The sequence below is a fragment of the Oncorhynchus keta genome, chromosome 2, assembly GCF_023373465.1.
Source record: "Oncorhynchus keta strain PuntledgeMale-10-30-2019 chromosome 2, Oket_V2, whole genome shotgun sequence".
Taxonomy (NCBI): Eukaryota; Metazoa; Chordata; class Actinopteri; order Salmoniformes; family Salmonidae; genus Oncorhynchus; species Oncorhynchus keta.
The window spans coordinates 3,178,060-3,195,457 of NC_068422.1; the positions used below are offsets into that span (position 1 = coordinate 3,178,060).

The window sequence follows — 17,398 nt, forward strand, 5'->3', positions numbered from 1 at the left end:
GAGGAAACACTGTAGTAGGCCTATGAATTAGCAAAATCACACATGCTCGTGATCTCCCTCACCACTTTTCCTATCTGCATAAACTGGTGGCTGGGGTAATGGTGCGTTCATGACAACTTGGAACTCGGAACTATTAATATCTACGACCTCCGACATCCGTGCGTTCATGCAAAGTGGGAAGTCTGGAAAAAACTATTTCAGATTTGTAATCGAACTCGTAAATACAATGCGGAAAGTCGCCCATCCTCCTTGAGCTCCTACCTCCCCGAGTTGAAGATTCCAAGTTCCAAGTTGTCTTGAACGAAACTTAAATTCCGTATTCTTGCCACTAGTTTCATACTAGCCTACGTCGCTGATATCACCAGGAGAACGCAGTGTCATGGTCACTCTATTATTCCCATTCTACCAGCTATAATAACCTAATGGAAAAAGTAGAGAGGTTACGAGGTAAGATTAAATGTAGCCTATATTTTTCAAACGTTTCAGACAGAAATAGCCTACAAAAAAAATCGGCTTTCACATCATCCCTGTTAAAGTCAAACTTTGGGGGTGGGATGATTGCGAATGTGTCGTGTGTGACATAACTGTATTTAGGTTGCTAGTGATTTTTATTTTTTACGTTTATAGAACAGGTTTAATTTGACTTGACTTCATTCTGCTATCTCCTTGTGAGTCGCAACTTTGTTTCGAGTATGTGGTCGTCGCGAATGTCGTGGCTACAAGCTATATGTTTGGTGCTTTAATGTTGTTTTGGTGATGCACACGGTGATACAGGTCACGCAAAGCGTGAGGTCCTCTACGATGAGCCTAGTGCAGCCTAACGATTTTCACAAAGCTTTTGTATTTCTTAACTGTGTATCAATTATTATTTTAGTAAACCGAGGGAGGCATTTGTATGATTTGCGCTATTTGTACGAATACTATTTATAGTTCATTTACAAGTGTGTTTTGTCAGTAGGACATTTCTAAACGGTGATATCTGCTTGTCAATGCGTGGTATATTATGGGGATAGATGAGGCATGTTTTAGTGGCAGCGTGACAGTAAATAGAATTTTGTCAGGCATGTAGGCAAGTCATGCATTCAGAAACGTGGTAAATACTTGTATTTATTTAATTTTGCACATTGTATTTGAATGAACATGCCAAGCCAAGAGGTGAATGAACCTGTGCATCACCTGCATGTAGCATATGGCACAATCATCTACTTTCTTCTCTCTTTTCCCTTGTATTCTGTCTGACAGGTAATCTGAGAGTGAAAATATCTTCAGATTGTGTTTCCCAGCTGATGAGGACTGGCTGAGGATGATGAACATGACGCATATACAGGGGACACCCCAGCAGTGTCAGGGGCTGCAGGGACCTCTGTGATTGTTGACCCTACCTCATCCCTGATCTCCCCAGCTCTGCAGGGGCTCACCATGGCCACTCGGAGGACACCCTTGGTCCAAACCAGCTTGGTCAAAGACTTTAACCACTTCATTACCTGCTACCTGTGCAGAGGTTACCTGATCAAACCCACCACGGTCACTGAGTGCCTGCACACATGTAAGACACACACCCTGTACTTCTCCATCTGTCTTTCAATTCATGGGCTTTATTGGCATTGGAAACATACACTGCTCAAAAAAATAAAGGGAACACTAAAACAACACATCCTAGATCTGAATGAATGAAATATTCTTATTGAATACTTTTTTCTTTACATAGTTGAATATGCTGACAACAAAATCACACAAATGATCAATGGAAATCAAATTTATCAACCCATGGAGGTCTGGATTTGGAGTCAAACTCAAAATTAAAGTGGAAAACCACACTACAGGCTGATCCAACTTTGATGCAATGTCCTAAAAACAAGTCAAAATGAGGCTCAGTAGTGTGTGTGGCCTCCACGTGCCTGTATGACCTCCCTACAACGCCTGGGCATGCTCCTGATGAGGTGGCGGATGTTCTCCTGATGGATCTCCTCCCAGAACTGGACTAAAGCATCCGCCAACTCCTGGACAGTATGGTGCAATGTGGCGTTGGTGGATGGAGCGAGACATGATGTGCTCATGACATCATCATGACATGATGTCCCGTGCAATTACACCTGCATTGCTTGCTGTTTGGGGTTTTAGGCTGGGTTTCTGTACAGCACTTTGAGATATCAGCTGATGTACAAAGGGCTATATAAATACATTTGATTTGATTTGCTCAATTGGATTCAGTTCTGGGGAACAGGTGGGCCAGTCCATAGCATCAATGCCTTCCTCTTGCAGGAACTGCTGACACTCCAGCCACATGAGGTCTAGCAGTGTCTTGCATTAGGAGGAACCCAGGGCCAACCGCACCAGCATATGATCTCACAAGGGGTCTGAGGATCTCATCTCGGTACCTAATGGCAGTCAGGCTACCTCTGGCGAGCACATGGACACCATGACTGACCCACCGTTAAACCGGTCATGCTGGAGGATGTTGCAGGCAGCAGAATGTTCTCCATGGCGTCTCCAGACTCTGTCACATGTGCTCAGTGTGAACCTGCTTTCATCTGTGAAGAGCACAGGGCGCCAGTGGTGAATTTGCAGGGCTCTGGCAGTGCTCCTTGCACAAAGGCGGAGGTAGCAGTCCTGCTGCTGGGTTGTTGGCCTCCTCCACGTCTCCTGATGTACTGGCCTGTCTCCTGGTAGCGCCTCTATGCTGCGGACACTATGCTGACAGACACAGCAAACCTTCTTGCCACAGCTCACATTGATGTGCCATCCTGGATTAGCTGCACTACCTGAGCCACTTGTGTGGGTCGTAAACTCCGTCTCATGCTACCACTAGAGTGAAAGCACCGCCAGCATTCAAAAGTGACCAAAACATCAGCCAGGAAGCATAGGAACTGAAGTGGTCTGTGGTCACCACCTGCAGAACCACTCCTTTATTGGGGGTGTCTTGCTAATTGCCTATAATTTCCACCTGTTGTCTATTCTATTTGCACAACAGCATGTGAAATTTATTGTCAATCGGTGTTGCTTCCTAAGTGGACAGTTTGATTTCACAGAAGTGTGATTGACTTGGAGTTACATTGTGTTAAGTGTTCCCTTTATTTTTTTGAGCAGTGTATGTTAACATTGCGAAAGCAAGTGATGTAGATAATAAATAATACTAATTTACAGTAAACATTACACTCAGAAGTTCCGAAAGAATAAGGACATGTCATATTGTGTGTAACAACATGAAAATAAATATAGGTTGTACTTACAATGGTGTTTGTTCTTCACTGGTCGCCCTCTTCTTGTGGCAACAGGTCACAAATCTTGCTGCTGTGATGGAACACTGTAGTATTTCACCCAGTAGATGTGTGAGTTTATCAAAATTGGGTTTGTTTTCAAATTCTTTGTGGCTCTGTGTAATCTGAAGGAAATATGTCTCTCTAATATTGTTGTACATTTGGCATGAGGTTAGGAAGTGCAGCTCAGTGTCCACCTCCATTTTGTGCGCAGTGTGCACATAGCCTGCCTTCTCTTGAGAGCCAGGTCTGCCTATGGTGGCCTTTCTCAAAAGCAAGGCTATGCTTACTGAGTCTGTACATAGTCCAAGCTTTCCTTAATCTTGGGTCAGTCATTCTGCCACTGTGTACTCTCTGTTTAGGGCCAAGAAGCATTCTAGTTTGCTCTGTTAATTTGTTCTTTCCAATGTGTCAAGTAAGTGTTTTCTCATGATTTGGTTGGGTCTAATTGTGTTGCTGTCCTGGGGCTCTGTCGGGTATGTTTGTGAAAAGAGCCCCAGGACCAGCTTGCTTAGGGTCTCTTCCCCAGGTTCATCGCACTGTAGGTAATGGCTTTGTTATGGAATGTTTGGGAATCGCTTCCTTTTAGGTGGTTGTAGAATTTAACAGCTCTTTTCTGGATTTTGATAATTATAAGATTTCGGCCAAATTCTGCTCTGCATGCATTATTTGGTGTTTTACCTTGTACACTGAGGATTTTTTTGCAGACTTCTGCATGCAGAGTCTCAATATGGGGTTTGTCCCATTTTGTGAATTCTTGGTTTATGAGTGGACCCCAGACCTCAACTATAAAGGGCAATGGGTTCTATAACTGATTCAAGTATTTTATTCCAGATCCTAATTGGTATGTCGAATTTGTTTCTTTTGATGGCATAGATGGCCCTTCTTTCCTCGTCTCTCAGCTCGTTCACAGCTTTGTGGAAGTTACCTTGGCCTAAATATCACTGCCAAAGGTAGTTTTATTTATTTAAAAAAAATTGCTCTAGGGCAACAGTGTCGAGATGGAATTTGTATTTGTGGTGCTGGTGACTGGACCTTTTTTGGTACAACATTATTTTTGTCTTACTGAGATTTACTGCCAGGTCCCAGGTCTGGCAGAATCTGTGCGGAAGCTATAGGTGCTGCTGTAAGCCCTCCTTGATTAGGGACAGAAGTACCAGATCATCAGCAAACAGTAGACCTTTGACTTAAGATTCTAGTAGGGTGAGGCCGGGTGCTTACATTAAGAATTTCTGACGTGCTGTTCCTTCTTTTTCCATAGTGTTATGTCTGTGTTGTTTTAGTGATTCTGGGTCTCTTATGTTTTTGGTTGGATAGTTTTCTTTCTTTAGGTTTTTGCATTCTTCTTCAAACCATTTGTCATTGTTCATTTTCTTCGGTTTTCTGTTTCAATTTTTTTGATTGGATAGAGAAGCTGAGAGGTCAAATATTCCGTTTAGATTTTCTTCTGCCTTGTTTACACCTTCGCTATTACAGTGGAACATTTTGTCCAGGAAGTTGTCTAAAAGGTATTGAATTTGTTGTTGCCTAACTGTTTTTTGGTAGGTTTCCTTCCGTCTATAGCATTTCTTAATATTATTTCTCTGATCAGTTTTCTTTTCACTTTACTGTATTAATTTGAACCCTGCTGTGCAGCAGGAAATGTGTATTCAAGGTTTAACAAGGCATCAAAACTTAATTTCCACTAACATGTATCAAAAATGTATCAACCCCTACTAAAATGTACATTAATTATCATCCACCTAATAATTCATATGCTGCATTTTCCTGCTGTGAGGAAACTGGTCAAATTAAAATATTCTAACTTTCTATTGCTTCCTTCTATGTCCTCTCAGTCCATCCTCTCCCAAAGACTCTAAGCATCTTACATTATGTAATAGGATTTTTCTTGTTTTCCAGTTTGTAAGAGCTGCATCATCCAGCACTTTGAAGACAGTAATGACTGTCCCAAATGTGGCATTCAAGTCCACGAAACGAACCCTCTAGAGATGCTAAGGTACGACACATACAAACATAGTCCTCCAAACATTTAGCCTTCACTTTGCTTTGAATACTGCGAGTGCACTGTCAACACAAACCACTGCTTCCTCTTTATCTTTACCCTTCCTCTCACATCTTCACTGATCCTCTCCTTCTTCTGAGGTTGGACAATACTCTTGAGGAAATCATTTTCAAGCTTGTGCCTGGATTACGAGAAAGTGAGTTCTCGTCAACTGGGAAAAACCAAGATATATTTCTTAATGATATCCCTGTCAGTCAATAATTTGAGTCACTCTTTGGGGGAGTCATTAGATGTAGTGGGACTGAAATGACCTTGTATATCCTCTTTTCTTTATGATTGTGTGTGTTGACCAGAAGAGGGACAGCAGGAGATTGATTTCTGGAGGAAGAATAAATCAAAAGAAAGTTCACAAGGTATGGGATTCGTCTCAATCAAGGTCACTCTTACAAATTGTGCTGGGTCTTACTGTAAAATGTAATAAGTATGTTATTTGACATTAGTAGAGTAAGTCATATATACTCTGAACAAAAATATAAATGCAACATCAAATTTGATTTGCACACGCTGAATACAACAGGTATTCTAATTCAACCTTAATGTGAAATGTTAAGAAATAATTGACTAAAGAATAAAAAGTAACAGGAAAATAACAAGGCTATATACAGGGGGCACCGCTACTGAGCCAGATTTCACTGCGTTCATATAAGGAAGTGTGTCAATTGAAATAAATGAATTAGGCCATAATCTATGGATTTCACATTACTGAGAATACAGATATGCATCGGTTGGACACATACCTTTAAAAAAAAAAAGTAGGGGCGTGGATCAAAAAAACAGTCAGTATCTGGTGTGACCACCATTTGCCTCATGCAGCAGAACACATCTACTTCGCATAGAGTTGATCAGGCTGTTAATTGTGTCCTGTGAAATGTTGTCCCACTCTTCTTCAATGACTGTGTGAAGTTGCTGGATTTTGGCAGGAATTAGAACACAATGTCCTACACGTTGATCCAGAGCATCCCAAACATGCTCAATGGGTGACAGGTCTGGTGGTGTGTATGCAGGCCCTGGAAGAACTGGGACATTTTCATCTTCCAGGAATTGTGTACAGATTCATGCGACATTGGGCTATGCATTATCATGCTGAAACATGAGTTGATGGCGGCGGATGAATGGCACGACAATGGGCCTCAGGATCTCGTCACGGTATCTGCATTCAAATTGCCATTGATAAAATACAATTGTGTTCGTTGTCCGTAGCTTACGCCTGCCTACCATAACCCCACTGCCACCATGGGGCACTCTGTTCACAATGTTGACATCAGCACTGCCACCATGGGGCATTCTGTTCACAATGTTGACATCAGCAAACCGGTTGCCCACATGATGCAATACACATGGTCTGCTGTTGTGAGGCTGGTTGGACGTACTGCCAAATTCTGTAAAATGACAGTACCTTCCATGTTTTCGGGGAGTCTCCCACATGCCTTTTTGGCGAACACCAAACATGTTTACTTATTTTTTTTCTTTAAGCAATGGCTTTTTCTGGCCATTCTTCCGTAAAGCCCAGCTCTGTGGAGTGTACAGCTTATAGTGGTCCTATGGACAGATACTACAATCTCAGCTTTGCAGCTCCTTCAGGGTTCTCTTTGGTCTCTTTGTTGCCTCTGATTAATGCCCTCCTTGCCTGGTCCATGAGTTTTAGCGGCCCTCTCTTGGCAGGTTTGTTGTGGTGCCATATTCTTTCAATTTTTTAACAATGGATTTAATGGTACTCCATGGGATGTTTTTTTATTTTTTTTTATAACCCAACCCTGATCTGTACGTCTCCACAACTTCGTCCCTGACCTGTTTGGAGAGCTTCTTGGTCGTTTTTGTGAATTATGAAGGTAATTGGTTGCACCAGATCTTATTTAGGGGCTTCTTAGCAAAGGGGGTGATTACATATGCATGCACAACCTTTCAGTTTTTTATTTTGTTGAAGTTATAATTTTCATTTCACTTCACCAATTTGGACTAATTGGTGTATGTCCATTACATGAAATCCAAATAAAAATCAATTTAAATTACAGGTTGTAATGCAACAAAATAGGAAAATCGCCAAGGCAGGATGAATACTTTTTCAAGGCACTGTGTGTGTAGAGTTAATGTGGGTTTGGGTTGTTCAATAATACGAGGCTGTAATGTGGTGTATATTTTTGTTCAGTGTGTGTGTATACTGTATATACAGTGACTTCGGAAAGTATTCAGACTCCTTGACTTTTTCCACATTTTGTTAGGTTACAGCCTTATACTTAAAAAATAAAGGCCTATGTATGTAAATAAGGTATTTCTGTTTTTTAAATATTTTTTTTATATATACATTTCTAACAGTTTCTAAAATCCTGTTTTTTGCTTTTTCATTATTTGGTGTGTAGATTTCTGAGAATGATTTATTTAATCATCTTTATATTTTGGCTGTTACATAACAATGTGGAAAAGGTGAAGGGTCTGAATACTTTCCAAATGTACTGTGTGTGTGTGTGTGTGTGTATATATATATATATATATATATATATATATTGATTGTACATTACTTCTCTCTGCCCTGATTGCTAGTGTGATCTCCTAAAATCACCTGTGCTCTGCTATCCCACAGGAGACGGCCTTGGGTTGAAGAAGCTTGGGCTCAGTGATGAGGATGATGATGATGACCAGGATTACCACAGGAGCGACCCCCAGATAGCCCTCTGCCTCGACTGTCTCCACAACAATGGCTATGCTGCAGACAACACAGTGAAGGTATGTGTGTGTGTGAATCATTTTCCTCTTCCCATGGGAGTGTTTCTTTCAATATGCTCAGGTGGCCAGTTCTGGTATTCTGTACTCTGTGTTCTATCTGAATGTAACATGGCCATCCTTCTGTTATTCACCCCAGTGTTTATTGAAGAAGTTCATTCATTGCTCTAGTCGAGTCACGGTGGGAACCATCAAGAAGTTTCTCAGTCTAAAGTTAAAGCTTTCTAGCTCTTGTGAGGTAAGACCGCTACTACTGTTTTTATATTATAATGTACAGTAACTTCACTTTTATTTTGAGGGTGGGTTTAGAAAAGGGAATAATATAAATAACGTGCCTTTTTGTGTTTTCTTGCGCATGTGTGCGCTTTTGTTTGTTTTGTGTGTCCAGGGTCATCTGGCAAATGCCAGATGGGCTGGACCATTTTTTTTAGTTGGGTGGGCTGGTTAGAGTTGACACACACACACACACACACACACACACACACACATATATAACGTACAATGCATTCGTGAAGTATTCAGACCCCTTCCCCTTGTCCACATTTTTTTACGTTACATCCTTATTCTAAAATGGATTAAATATTGTTTTTTTTTCTCAGCAATCTACACACAATACCCTATCATGGCAAAGCGAAAACAGAAATACCTTATTTACATAAGTATTCAGCCCCTTTACTATGAGACTTGAAATTGTGCTCGTGCTGTTTCCATTGATCAGCCTTGAAATGTTTCTCCAACTTGATTGGAGTACACCCGTGGTAAATTCAATTGATTGCACATGATTTGGAAAGGCCCAGACCTGTCTATGTAAGTTTCCAGCCTCTCGAGTGGCCCAGCGGTCTAAGGTCTACAGATCCGGATTCGATTCCGGGCTGTGACCGACCGAGAGACCCATGAGACGGCACAGAATTGGCCCAGCGTCGTCCAGGTTAGGGATCGCGCTCTAGCAACTCCTTGTGCTGAGGCCGGACTAATGGGCACTGACTTCAGTCGTCAGCTGTACGGTGTGTTCTCCAACACATTGGTGCGGCTGGCTTCCGGGTTGAGCGGGCAGTGTGTCAAGAAGCAGTGCGGCTTGGCAGGGTCGTGTTTCGGAGGATGCATGGATCTCGACCTTCGCCTCTGTAGAGTCCGTATGGCAGTTGCATTAATGGGACAAGACTGTAACCACCAATTGGATATCACAAAATTGGGAAGAAAAGGGGGTAAAAAAAGTGCCATTAAAAATTGATAAATAGATAGATATAGTGCATGTCAGAGCAAAAACCAAGCTATTAGGTCAAAGGAATTATATGTAGAGCTCGGAGAGAGGATTGAGTCGAGGCACAGATCTGGGGAAGGGTACCCCCCCAAACAATTCAGCATTTTTGGTCCCCAGGAACATAGTGGCCTCCAATCTTAAATGGAAGATGTTTGGAACCACCAAGACTCTTACTAGAGCTGCCCACCTGGCCATAATGAACCTCAAGGAGGTGACCAAGAACCTGATGGTCACTCTGACAGAGCTCCAGAGTTCCTCTGTGGAGAAGGGAGAACCTTCCAGAAAGACAACCATCTCTGTAGCATTCCGCCAATCAGGCCTTTATGGTACAGTGGCCATACAGAAGCCACTCCTCAGTAAAAGGCACATGACAACCCGCTTGTAGTTTGCTAAAAGGCACCTAATGACCACGAGCAACAAGATTCTCTGGTCTGATGGAACTATTTTGCCTGAATGCCAAGTGTCATGTCTGGAGGAAATATGGCACCATCCCTACAGTGAAGCATGGTGGTGGCAGCATCATGCTGTGGGGATGTTTTTCAGTGGCATGTACTGGGAGACTAGCCAGGATCGAGGCAAAGATGAACGGAACAAAGTACAGAGGGATCCTTGATGAAAGCCTACCCCAGAGCGCTCAGGACCTCAGACTGGGGCAAAGGTTCACCTTCCAACAGGACAACAACCCTAAGCAAACAGCCAAGACAACGCAGAAGGGGCTTCGGGACAAATATCTGAACGGTCCTTGAGTGGCCCAGCCAGGCCCTGGACTTGAACCTGATCGAACATCTCTGGAGAGACCTGAAGATATCTGTGCAGCAACGCTCCCCATCCAACCTGACATAACTTGAGAGGATCTGCAGAGAAGAATGGGAGAAACTCCCCAAATACACGTGTGCCAAGCTTCTTGCGTCATACCCAAGAAGACTTGAGGCTGTAATCGCTGCCAAAGGTGCTTCAACAAAGTACTTAGTAAAGGGTCTGAATACTTATGTAAATGTGTTATTTCCATTTTATTTGATTAATTAGCAAACATTTCTAAAAACCCATTTTTGCTTTGTCATTATGGGGTATTGTGTGTAGATTGATAAAGGAAAAAAACAGCTAGATTTTCGGATGAGGCTCTAACAGTACAACATGTGGAAAAAGGGGTCTGAATACATTACATTACATTACATTTAAGTCATTTAGCAGACGCTCTTATCCAGAGCGACTTTTCGAAGGCATTGTACATGGCTTAAGCAGACATGCACACAGAACAAGAATAAGCACAGTGACCGCAGAGAAGATGCTGAGGAGACAGATGGACAGCACAACAAAATGGTTAGAGCAGAGGCCCTGTTATAGTGTTGAGTTGGATCTCCAGACAGAGGAACAGTTATAGTGGTGAGTTGGATCTCCAGACAGAGGAACAGTTATAGTGGTGAGTTGGATCTCCAGGCAGAGGAACAGTTATAGTGGTGAGTTGGATCTCCAAGCAGAGGAACAGTTATAGTGGTGAGTTGGATCTCCAGGCAGAGGAACAGTTATAGTGGTGAGTTGGATCTCCAGACAGAGGAACAGTTATAGTGGTGAGTTGGATCTCCAGGCAGAGGAACAGTTATAGTGGTGAGTTGGATCTCCAGACAGAGGAACAGTTATAGTGGTGAGTTGGATCTCCAGGCAGAGGAACAGTTATAGTGGTGAGTTGGATCTCCAGGCAGAGGAACAGTTATAGTGGTGAGTTGGATCTCCAGACAGAGGAACAGTTATAGTGGTGAGTTGGATCTCCAAGCAGAGGCCCTGTTATAGTGTTGAGTTGGATCTCCAGACAGAGGAACAGTTATAGTGGTGAGTTGGATCTCCAAGCAGAGGAACAGTTATAGTGGTGAGTTGGATCTCCAGGCAGAGGAACAGTTATAGTGGTGAGTTGGATCTCCAGACAGAGGAACAGTTATAGTGGTGAGTTGGATCTCCAAGCAGAGGAACAGTTATAGTGGTGAGTTGGATCTCCAGACAGAGGAACAGTTATAGTGGTGAGTTGGATCTCCAAGCAGAGGAACAGTTATAGTGGTGAGTTGGATCTCCAGGCAGAGGAACAGTTATAGTGGTGAGTTGGATCTCCAGACAGAGGAACAGTTATAGTGGTGAGTTGGATCTCCAGGCAGAGGAACAGTTATAGTGGTGAGTTGGATCTCCAGACAGAGGAACAGTTATAGTGGTGAGTTGGATCTCCAGACAGAGGAACAGTTATAGTGGTGAGTTGGATCTCCAAGCAGAGGAACAGTTATAGTGGTGAGTTGGATCTCCAGGCAGAGGAACAGTTATAGTGGTGAGTTGGATCTCCAGACAGAGGAACAGTTATAGTGGTGAGTTGGATCTCCAGACAGAGGAACAGTTATAGTGGTGAGTTGGATCTCCAAGCAGAGGAACAGTTATAGTGGTGAGTTGGATCTCCAGGCAGAGGAACAGTTATAGTGGTGAGTTGGATCTCCAGACAGAGGAACAGTTATAGTGGTGAGTTGGATCTCCAAGCAGAGGAAAAGTTATAGTGGTGAGTTGGATCTCCAGGCAGAGGAACAGTTATAGTGGTGAGTTAGATCTCCAGGCAGAGGAACATTTATAGTGGTGAGTTGGATCTCCAAGCAGAGGAACAGTTATAGTGGTGAGTTGGATCTCCAAGCAGAGGAACAGTTATAGTGGTGAGTTGGATCTCCAAGCAGAGGAACAGTTATAGTGGTGAGTTGGATCTCCAAGCAGAGGAACAGTTATAGTGGTGAGTTGTGATTTTAAAAAAAGAGGACCATGTCTCACCAGTCACTGGTACAGAAATGGTTGAGAAACGCTGTACTGTACTGCCAATGTTATGTGTCAGCACTACTGCCTGTGTCTACGTAGGGTCAGGGTGTATGTGTGGGGATGGGGCGTATGTATTAATGGTGACCTGTTGGTGGGGTGGGGGCATGTGCGGTGATATGGGCTGGTGAGAATAAAATGCCAGAGCCGAATTCTTGTCCCAGTCCGCCCCTGTGTGTGTCCTCTCTCCCCAGCTGGATGTGCTGTGTAATGGGGAGATCATGGGGAAGGACCACACTCTGGAGTTCATCTACATGACCCGCTGGAGGCTGCACAGTGACCACGTGAGTCTGTTATGTCATTCCTTCCTGTTCTTTTCTCCACACTCCCCCTGTCTCATCCAGTTCTTAGGTAACCTCTGTACTTCTCAATGCCCGGTTATTGATCATGTTCTTTCTGGCATGTCCTGACATCTTCCACACCCACCCAAATTCCCAATACACCATGTCCATGTAAAGTATGACATCATATATCTACAGTATAAACATCATGGGATTGTGTTTTGTCATTTGCTGCCCCTTCCCTGCCCTCTGACCAGCTGTCTTTACCTTCCCTGCCCTCCGGCCAGCTGTCTTTACCTTCCCTGCCCTCTGACCAGCTGTCTTTACCTTCCCTGCCCTCCGACCAGCTGTCTTTACCTTCCCTGCCCTCTGACCAGCTGTCTTTATCTTCCCTGCCCTCTGACCAGCTGTCTTTACCTTCCCTGCCCTCCGACCAGCTGTCTTTACCTTCCCTGCCCTCTGACCAGCTGTCTTTATCTTTCCTGCCCTCCGACCAGATGTCTTTACCTTCCCTGCCCTCCGACCAGCTGTCTTTACCTTCCCTGCCCTCTGACCAGCTGTCTTTACCTTCCCTGCCCTCCGACCAGCTGTCTTTACCTTCCCTGCCCTCCGACCAGCTGTCTTTACCTTCCCTGCCCTCTGACCAGCTGTCTTTACCTTCCCTGCCCTCTGACCAGCTGTCTTTACCTTCCCTGCCCTCCGACCAGATGTCTTTACCTTCCCTGCCCTCCGACTAGCTGTCTTTACATTCCTTGCCCTCTGACCAGCTGTCTTTACCTTCCCTGCCCTCTGACCAGCTGTCTTTACCTTCCCTGCCCTCTGACCAGCTGTCTTTACCTTCCCTGCCCTCTGACCAGCTGTCTTTACCTTCCCTGCCCTCCGACCAGATGTCTTTACCTTCCTTGCCCTCCGACCAGCTGTCTTTACCTTCCTTGCCCTCTGACCAGCTGTCTTTACCTTCCTTGCCCTCCGACCAGCTGTCTTTACCTTCCGTGCCCTCCGACCAGCTGTCTTTACCTTCCCTGCCCTCCGACCAGCTGTCTTTACCTTCCCTGCCCTCTGCCCGCTGTATATCCAAAAAGCAAAACAGCCAGACTTTTTATTTGGTTTGAGCTTGAGTTTTTCTGAAAGGTAAGTCTTCTTCTGAGAAGTGCTCAGATAAAAAAATGTGGATTCTCAAATAGGCAACACTTAAATGCATCTCATACAGACAAAATATATTTATGCCTTAATGAAGGAATATAAACCGTAATCGCAAGCAGTTACGATCAGTCACTTTGCTTTAGAATGAACATCCTGTAGAAATGTATAGAACCCTTTACATTTAAAAAAAAATGTAGATGATGAGCTCATCACAATTACATGTATAGAACTGCACACAACCTCACTGTAGGAATATGAGGACATCACCACTGATTACTTGAAGTTGAAGAATGTATGGTTAATGGTTAAGTAAAAACTGGTTTTCAAAGTTTCTGGAATCCAGCCTTGCTCTCTTGGGGCAGAAAACAAGTCCTGCAATGCTGAACAGCCTTTCACAGGCAGCTGACGCAGGTACGGGTGTGTTTAACCTCAGAGACAGGACACAGGGGGGAACTGGCCATGTCCTCACAACATCTAAATGACAGCCTTCTGTTCACTGTACCATTTCAGCTAATTATACTACTTCTCAATGCCTTGATGGTTAATGGCTACCATATAAACACTTAGAAATACATCCAGACAGTGTTTTATATATGCATATTGAGCAAGCCCCTAGGAATCATCAATTGCAGTAAAGTATGGACTGACTGCAGTTAGTTCAGAGAGAAATCATAAAAACATTACTCAATGCTGTGCATCTGAATGTCCAATGCTGCCTCCTGTCTTATTTCAACTGTCAGCCTTAGGGATCTGGGATGGTTCACAGGAAAGTGTGTTCTCCTTAAAACACCATCCAGGAAAACTTTGGCTTGAAGTCTGTTGAAAGGGGCAATTCTGTCTCGTGGCATCCATTCCTGTGAAATATGGGCCGTTTAATATGGAATGGCAAAGCTCTTTAGTTAAATACGCTCTGCTTGTCAGAAGGTGCCAGCATCTACTAGGCTATTTACTTTTGCAAGTTGTCTTTTGAATAAACTTGAAGGTAACTGAGAATAAACAACACTAATGTCTCTTTCTACATTCTCCTCAGAGATATCCCATGGTCCTGGAGTACAGGCCACGAATAGACTTTGGGTGAACGAAGCCCTGGAAGCCTTCATAGACAAACAAAGCAAGGACTGGATGTACATGCAGTCAAGGCCAGGAACTCTGTCCTTCCAAACCTTTCTGAACTTCTCAACATTTGACCATTTTGTTTTTTTCTTTCTCATTCTGTTTAATTTAGTTGCATCCTTCGTTGTTGGAACATTCTGTGTCCTTCGTTGTTGGAACATTCTGTGTCCTTCGTTGTTGGAACATTCTGTGTCCTTCGTTGTTGGAACATTCTGTGCTTGTGGCCAAAGTGATCTTCAAGACATGTAACTAAAGACAAGCTTAGCTGAAACATGGGTGTATGAATATATCAAAGTTGTATTTACTCCCAACTCCAAGGGCTTCCACCCAATGCCTGACTAAAACATGTTTTATGTCTTTTATAAATGCACATAACATATCCACAGATTTGCCCACCATCAATCAATTAGGGAAATTTGCCTGTGACAGGGCACCTTAATAATGTTGTCAACAAGTTTCAAAGAGTCTAAACCGAAGCCCATTCGTCTTCATTCTGTTCCATGCTCAGTTAATAACCAGTCTGACAAGCTGCTGAAATCTACAAACGCTCTCTGGCAGAGGCTGGGCAACCTGCAGGATGGGGAGAGAAACATTAAGCCTCTCTCTCTCTTTCTCTGTCACACACACTCGACCCATACTGCGGTGTGATTACCCTGGCTCCTGCCAATCTCAGACTTGTGCTAATAGCTTTTTTGGCACCGTTCTGAGTGAGGAGGTATTATATTTCAGTTTTTCAGATTGATCATAGTATGTTTAGACTAGAGATATACTATCTTACATGTTTTTAAAGGGAAACTAATGGTGTGTACATTTCATATTGTTACTAGACCTTTGATCTAAATGTGTTTTATGAAATAGATGACATTACAACATGAGAGTAAGATATATATGTATTATGGATCTTGGATATATTTGATCACAGAACATCTTTGTGCACTGTACGAGCGGGTTGGCCATAAAGCTTATTCTATTAACTTTGAGGTGTACTGAAGTGGTCTCTTTCAGAGTAATTCAGTATAGAGAGTATAAGGTATTTGCTTCCTTACCTAGACATCTCATGTTTAGCCTTTTCATCTATGTTGATGTGATTTATATGTGAAGAACATTGAGGTGAAGACACGCTGTCCATCTGCTGAAAAATAGGATGCATTTTAGAAACATGTACATATTCTTATGGTTAACGTTTTATGCTGCTTAGAATATATTTTTGAAATGTACTGCCTCTGAATCATTCTTGAGAGCTGTGAAGAAAAATAGTTCATATCTGTATTTGATTTATAATTATTACTCATGAATAAATTAAATGTTTTGTATTCTACCTACTGTCTTGATTTAAAGCTACAATCTGTACCTTTTTGGACAACCTGACCAAGTTCACATTGACAGATTTATAACTCGCATGTCTTTCTCATTGAAAGCAAGTCTAAGAAGCTGTAGATCTGCTTTAGGTGTGCTATTTCTATGCTTCCCATTCCTACATTTAATTTTAGCCTTTTACTTTTGATTTTGTACACCAGCTTCAAACAGCTGAAAATACATTTACATTTTACATTTAAGTCGTTTAGATGGTATAATTAAATGATTGTTCTCTACACAATTATTGCTTGGTTTGACATGAACTGAAATGATGTAAACCAGGAAATTACATTTACATTTACATTAAAGTCATTTAGCAGACGCTCTTATCCAGAGCGACTTAAATTGAAATGGTGTATGAATTTCTTCAATTTCCATTGAGAGTTTTTCTGGTTTGCTCGGGCTTTGGGCCTGTTGTCAGGATAAAGGACTGATGCTTTCACCAATACTCATGTTTATGTCCTTGTTGAATTAGCAACTTGTTATATCTAATCTAGTATTCTGTTTCCTCCTTTGAAAGCCTTGAAAGTATGAAAGTATGTTTTATAGGTTTTTTACAAAGTGCTCCTGCCCAAACTAGTGAACCCCTTCCTGGTCGGTCCAGTTGGAAAGACTATGATTTACCTGCTTTGTTTGTCTGGCTGGACAGGCAGGAGGATAGTGTTTCTAGATCAGGGATGGGCCCACTTTCCCCATCCCTAGAAAACACAGCTGATTTAAACTAATTGCTTTCTAAACTGAAGATCATGATTAGTTGATTGTTTGAGTCCGGTGTGATAAATGGGGCTGGAGCAAAAGTGTGACAATTAGGCACCTAATCCATGATTTGTTTGTTCTGGATGTTGTTGCTGACACTATTAGTCTCCGGTTGGTAGACTTGTCATCAGGACAGTGTCATTGCATTCTGAGATGAGTTTGAGAACGGTTTCTTTCTTGCCTATATTAATTGGAATCCAAGTAGGACATCTGTTTAGGACATCTCTTGACATCTGTTTAGTGTTCAGTTGGATTTATATCTGACAACTTAATTTTCTCTCTCTCGTCAGCTGTCGCACTTCCTGCTCATCAGGGAGCTTTAAGGTCAGAAAATACTGTATACATGTATCTAGGCCAAAGTTCCCTACAGGCTTCAAACTGTACGTTTTGTACATTCACTCTCATGCCAGCGGGCATTTGGGTCTGGAGGATATAGGGAACATTATATTTACACCATTGAGTCTGTAAGATGTCTCAAGGGTCCTAAAACCCCTCAATACAATATCTTGTGTAATTTTGTTTGTGATGTCAGTTAAGAACAAATTCTTATTTTCAATGATGGCCAGTGGGTTAACTGCCTGTTCAGGGGCAGAACGACAGATTTGTACCTTGTCAGCTC

At 42.7% G+C, this 17,398-nt stretch overlaps 1 protein-coding gene across 3 annotated transcripts; it reads left to right on the forward strand.

The window, feature by feature from the left end:
• The first annotated feature begins 235 nt into the window (after window positions 1-235).
• On the forward strand, window positions 236-15,985 carry LOC118361412 (polycomb group RING finger protein 5-B-like). Of its 3 annotated transcripts, none has more exons than XM_052470837.1 (9): window positions 236-447; window positions 1,243-1,546; window positions 5,157-5,253; window positions 5,400-5,455; window positions 5,613-5,672; window positions 7,898-8,040; window positions 8,177-8,275; window positions 12,325-12,414; window positions 14,585-15,985. In XM_052470837.1, exons 2-9 carry the CDS (start codon window positions 1,420-1,422, stop codon window positions 14,630-14,632), a joined length of 720 nt encoding a protein of 239 aa, XP_052326797.1. In that variant the 5' UTR covers window positions 236-447; window positions 1,243-1,419; the 3' UTR covers window positions 14,633-15,985. The 3 variants fall into 3 exon arrangements, with proteins under 3 accessions (XP_052326797.1, XP_052326799.1, XP_052326801.1); XM_052470839.1 differs by lacking the exon at window positions 236-447 and adding an exon at window positions 540-668; XM_052470841.1 differs by lacking the exon at window positions 236-447 and adding an exon at window positions 768-1,093.
• Window positions 15,986-17,398: the final 1,413 nt, after the last annotated feature.

Bases quoted from the DNA above. Each gene is read 5' to 3' on its own strand.
- LOC118361412 (XM_052470837.1), top strand. From the start codon at position 1,420: ATGGCCACTCGGAGGACACCCTTGGTCCAAACCAGCTTGGTCAAAGAC. The intron at 1,547-5,156 runs GTAAGACACACA...CTTGTTTTCCAG, and splicing joins CACTGAGTGCCTGCACACAT to TTTGTAAGAGCTGCATCATC. The intron at 5,456-5,612 runs GTGAGTTCTCGT...TGTGTTGACCAG, and splicing joins TGTGCCTGGATTACGAGAAA to AAGAGGGACAGCAGGAGATT.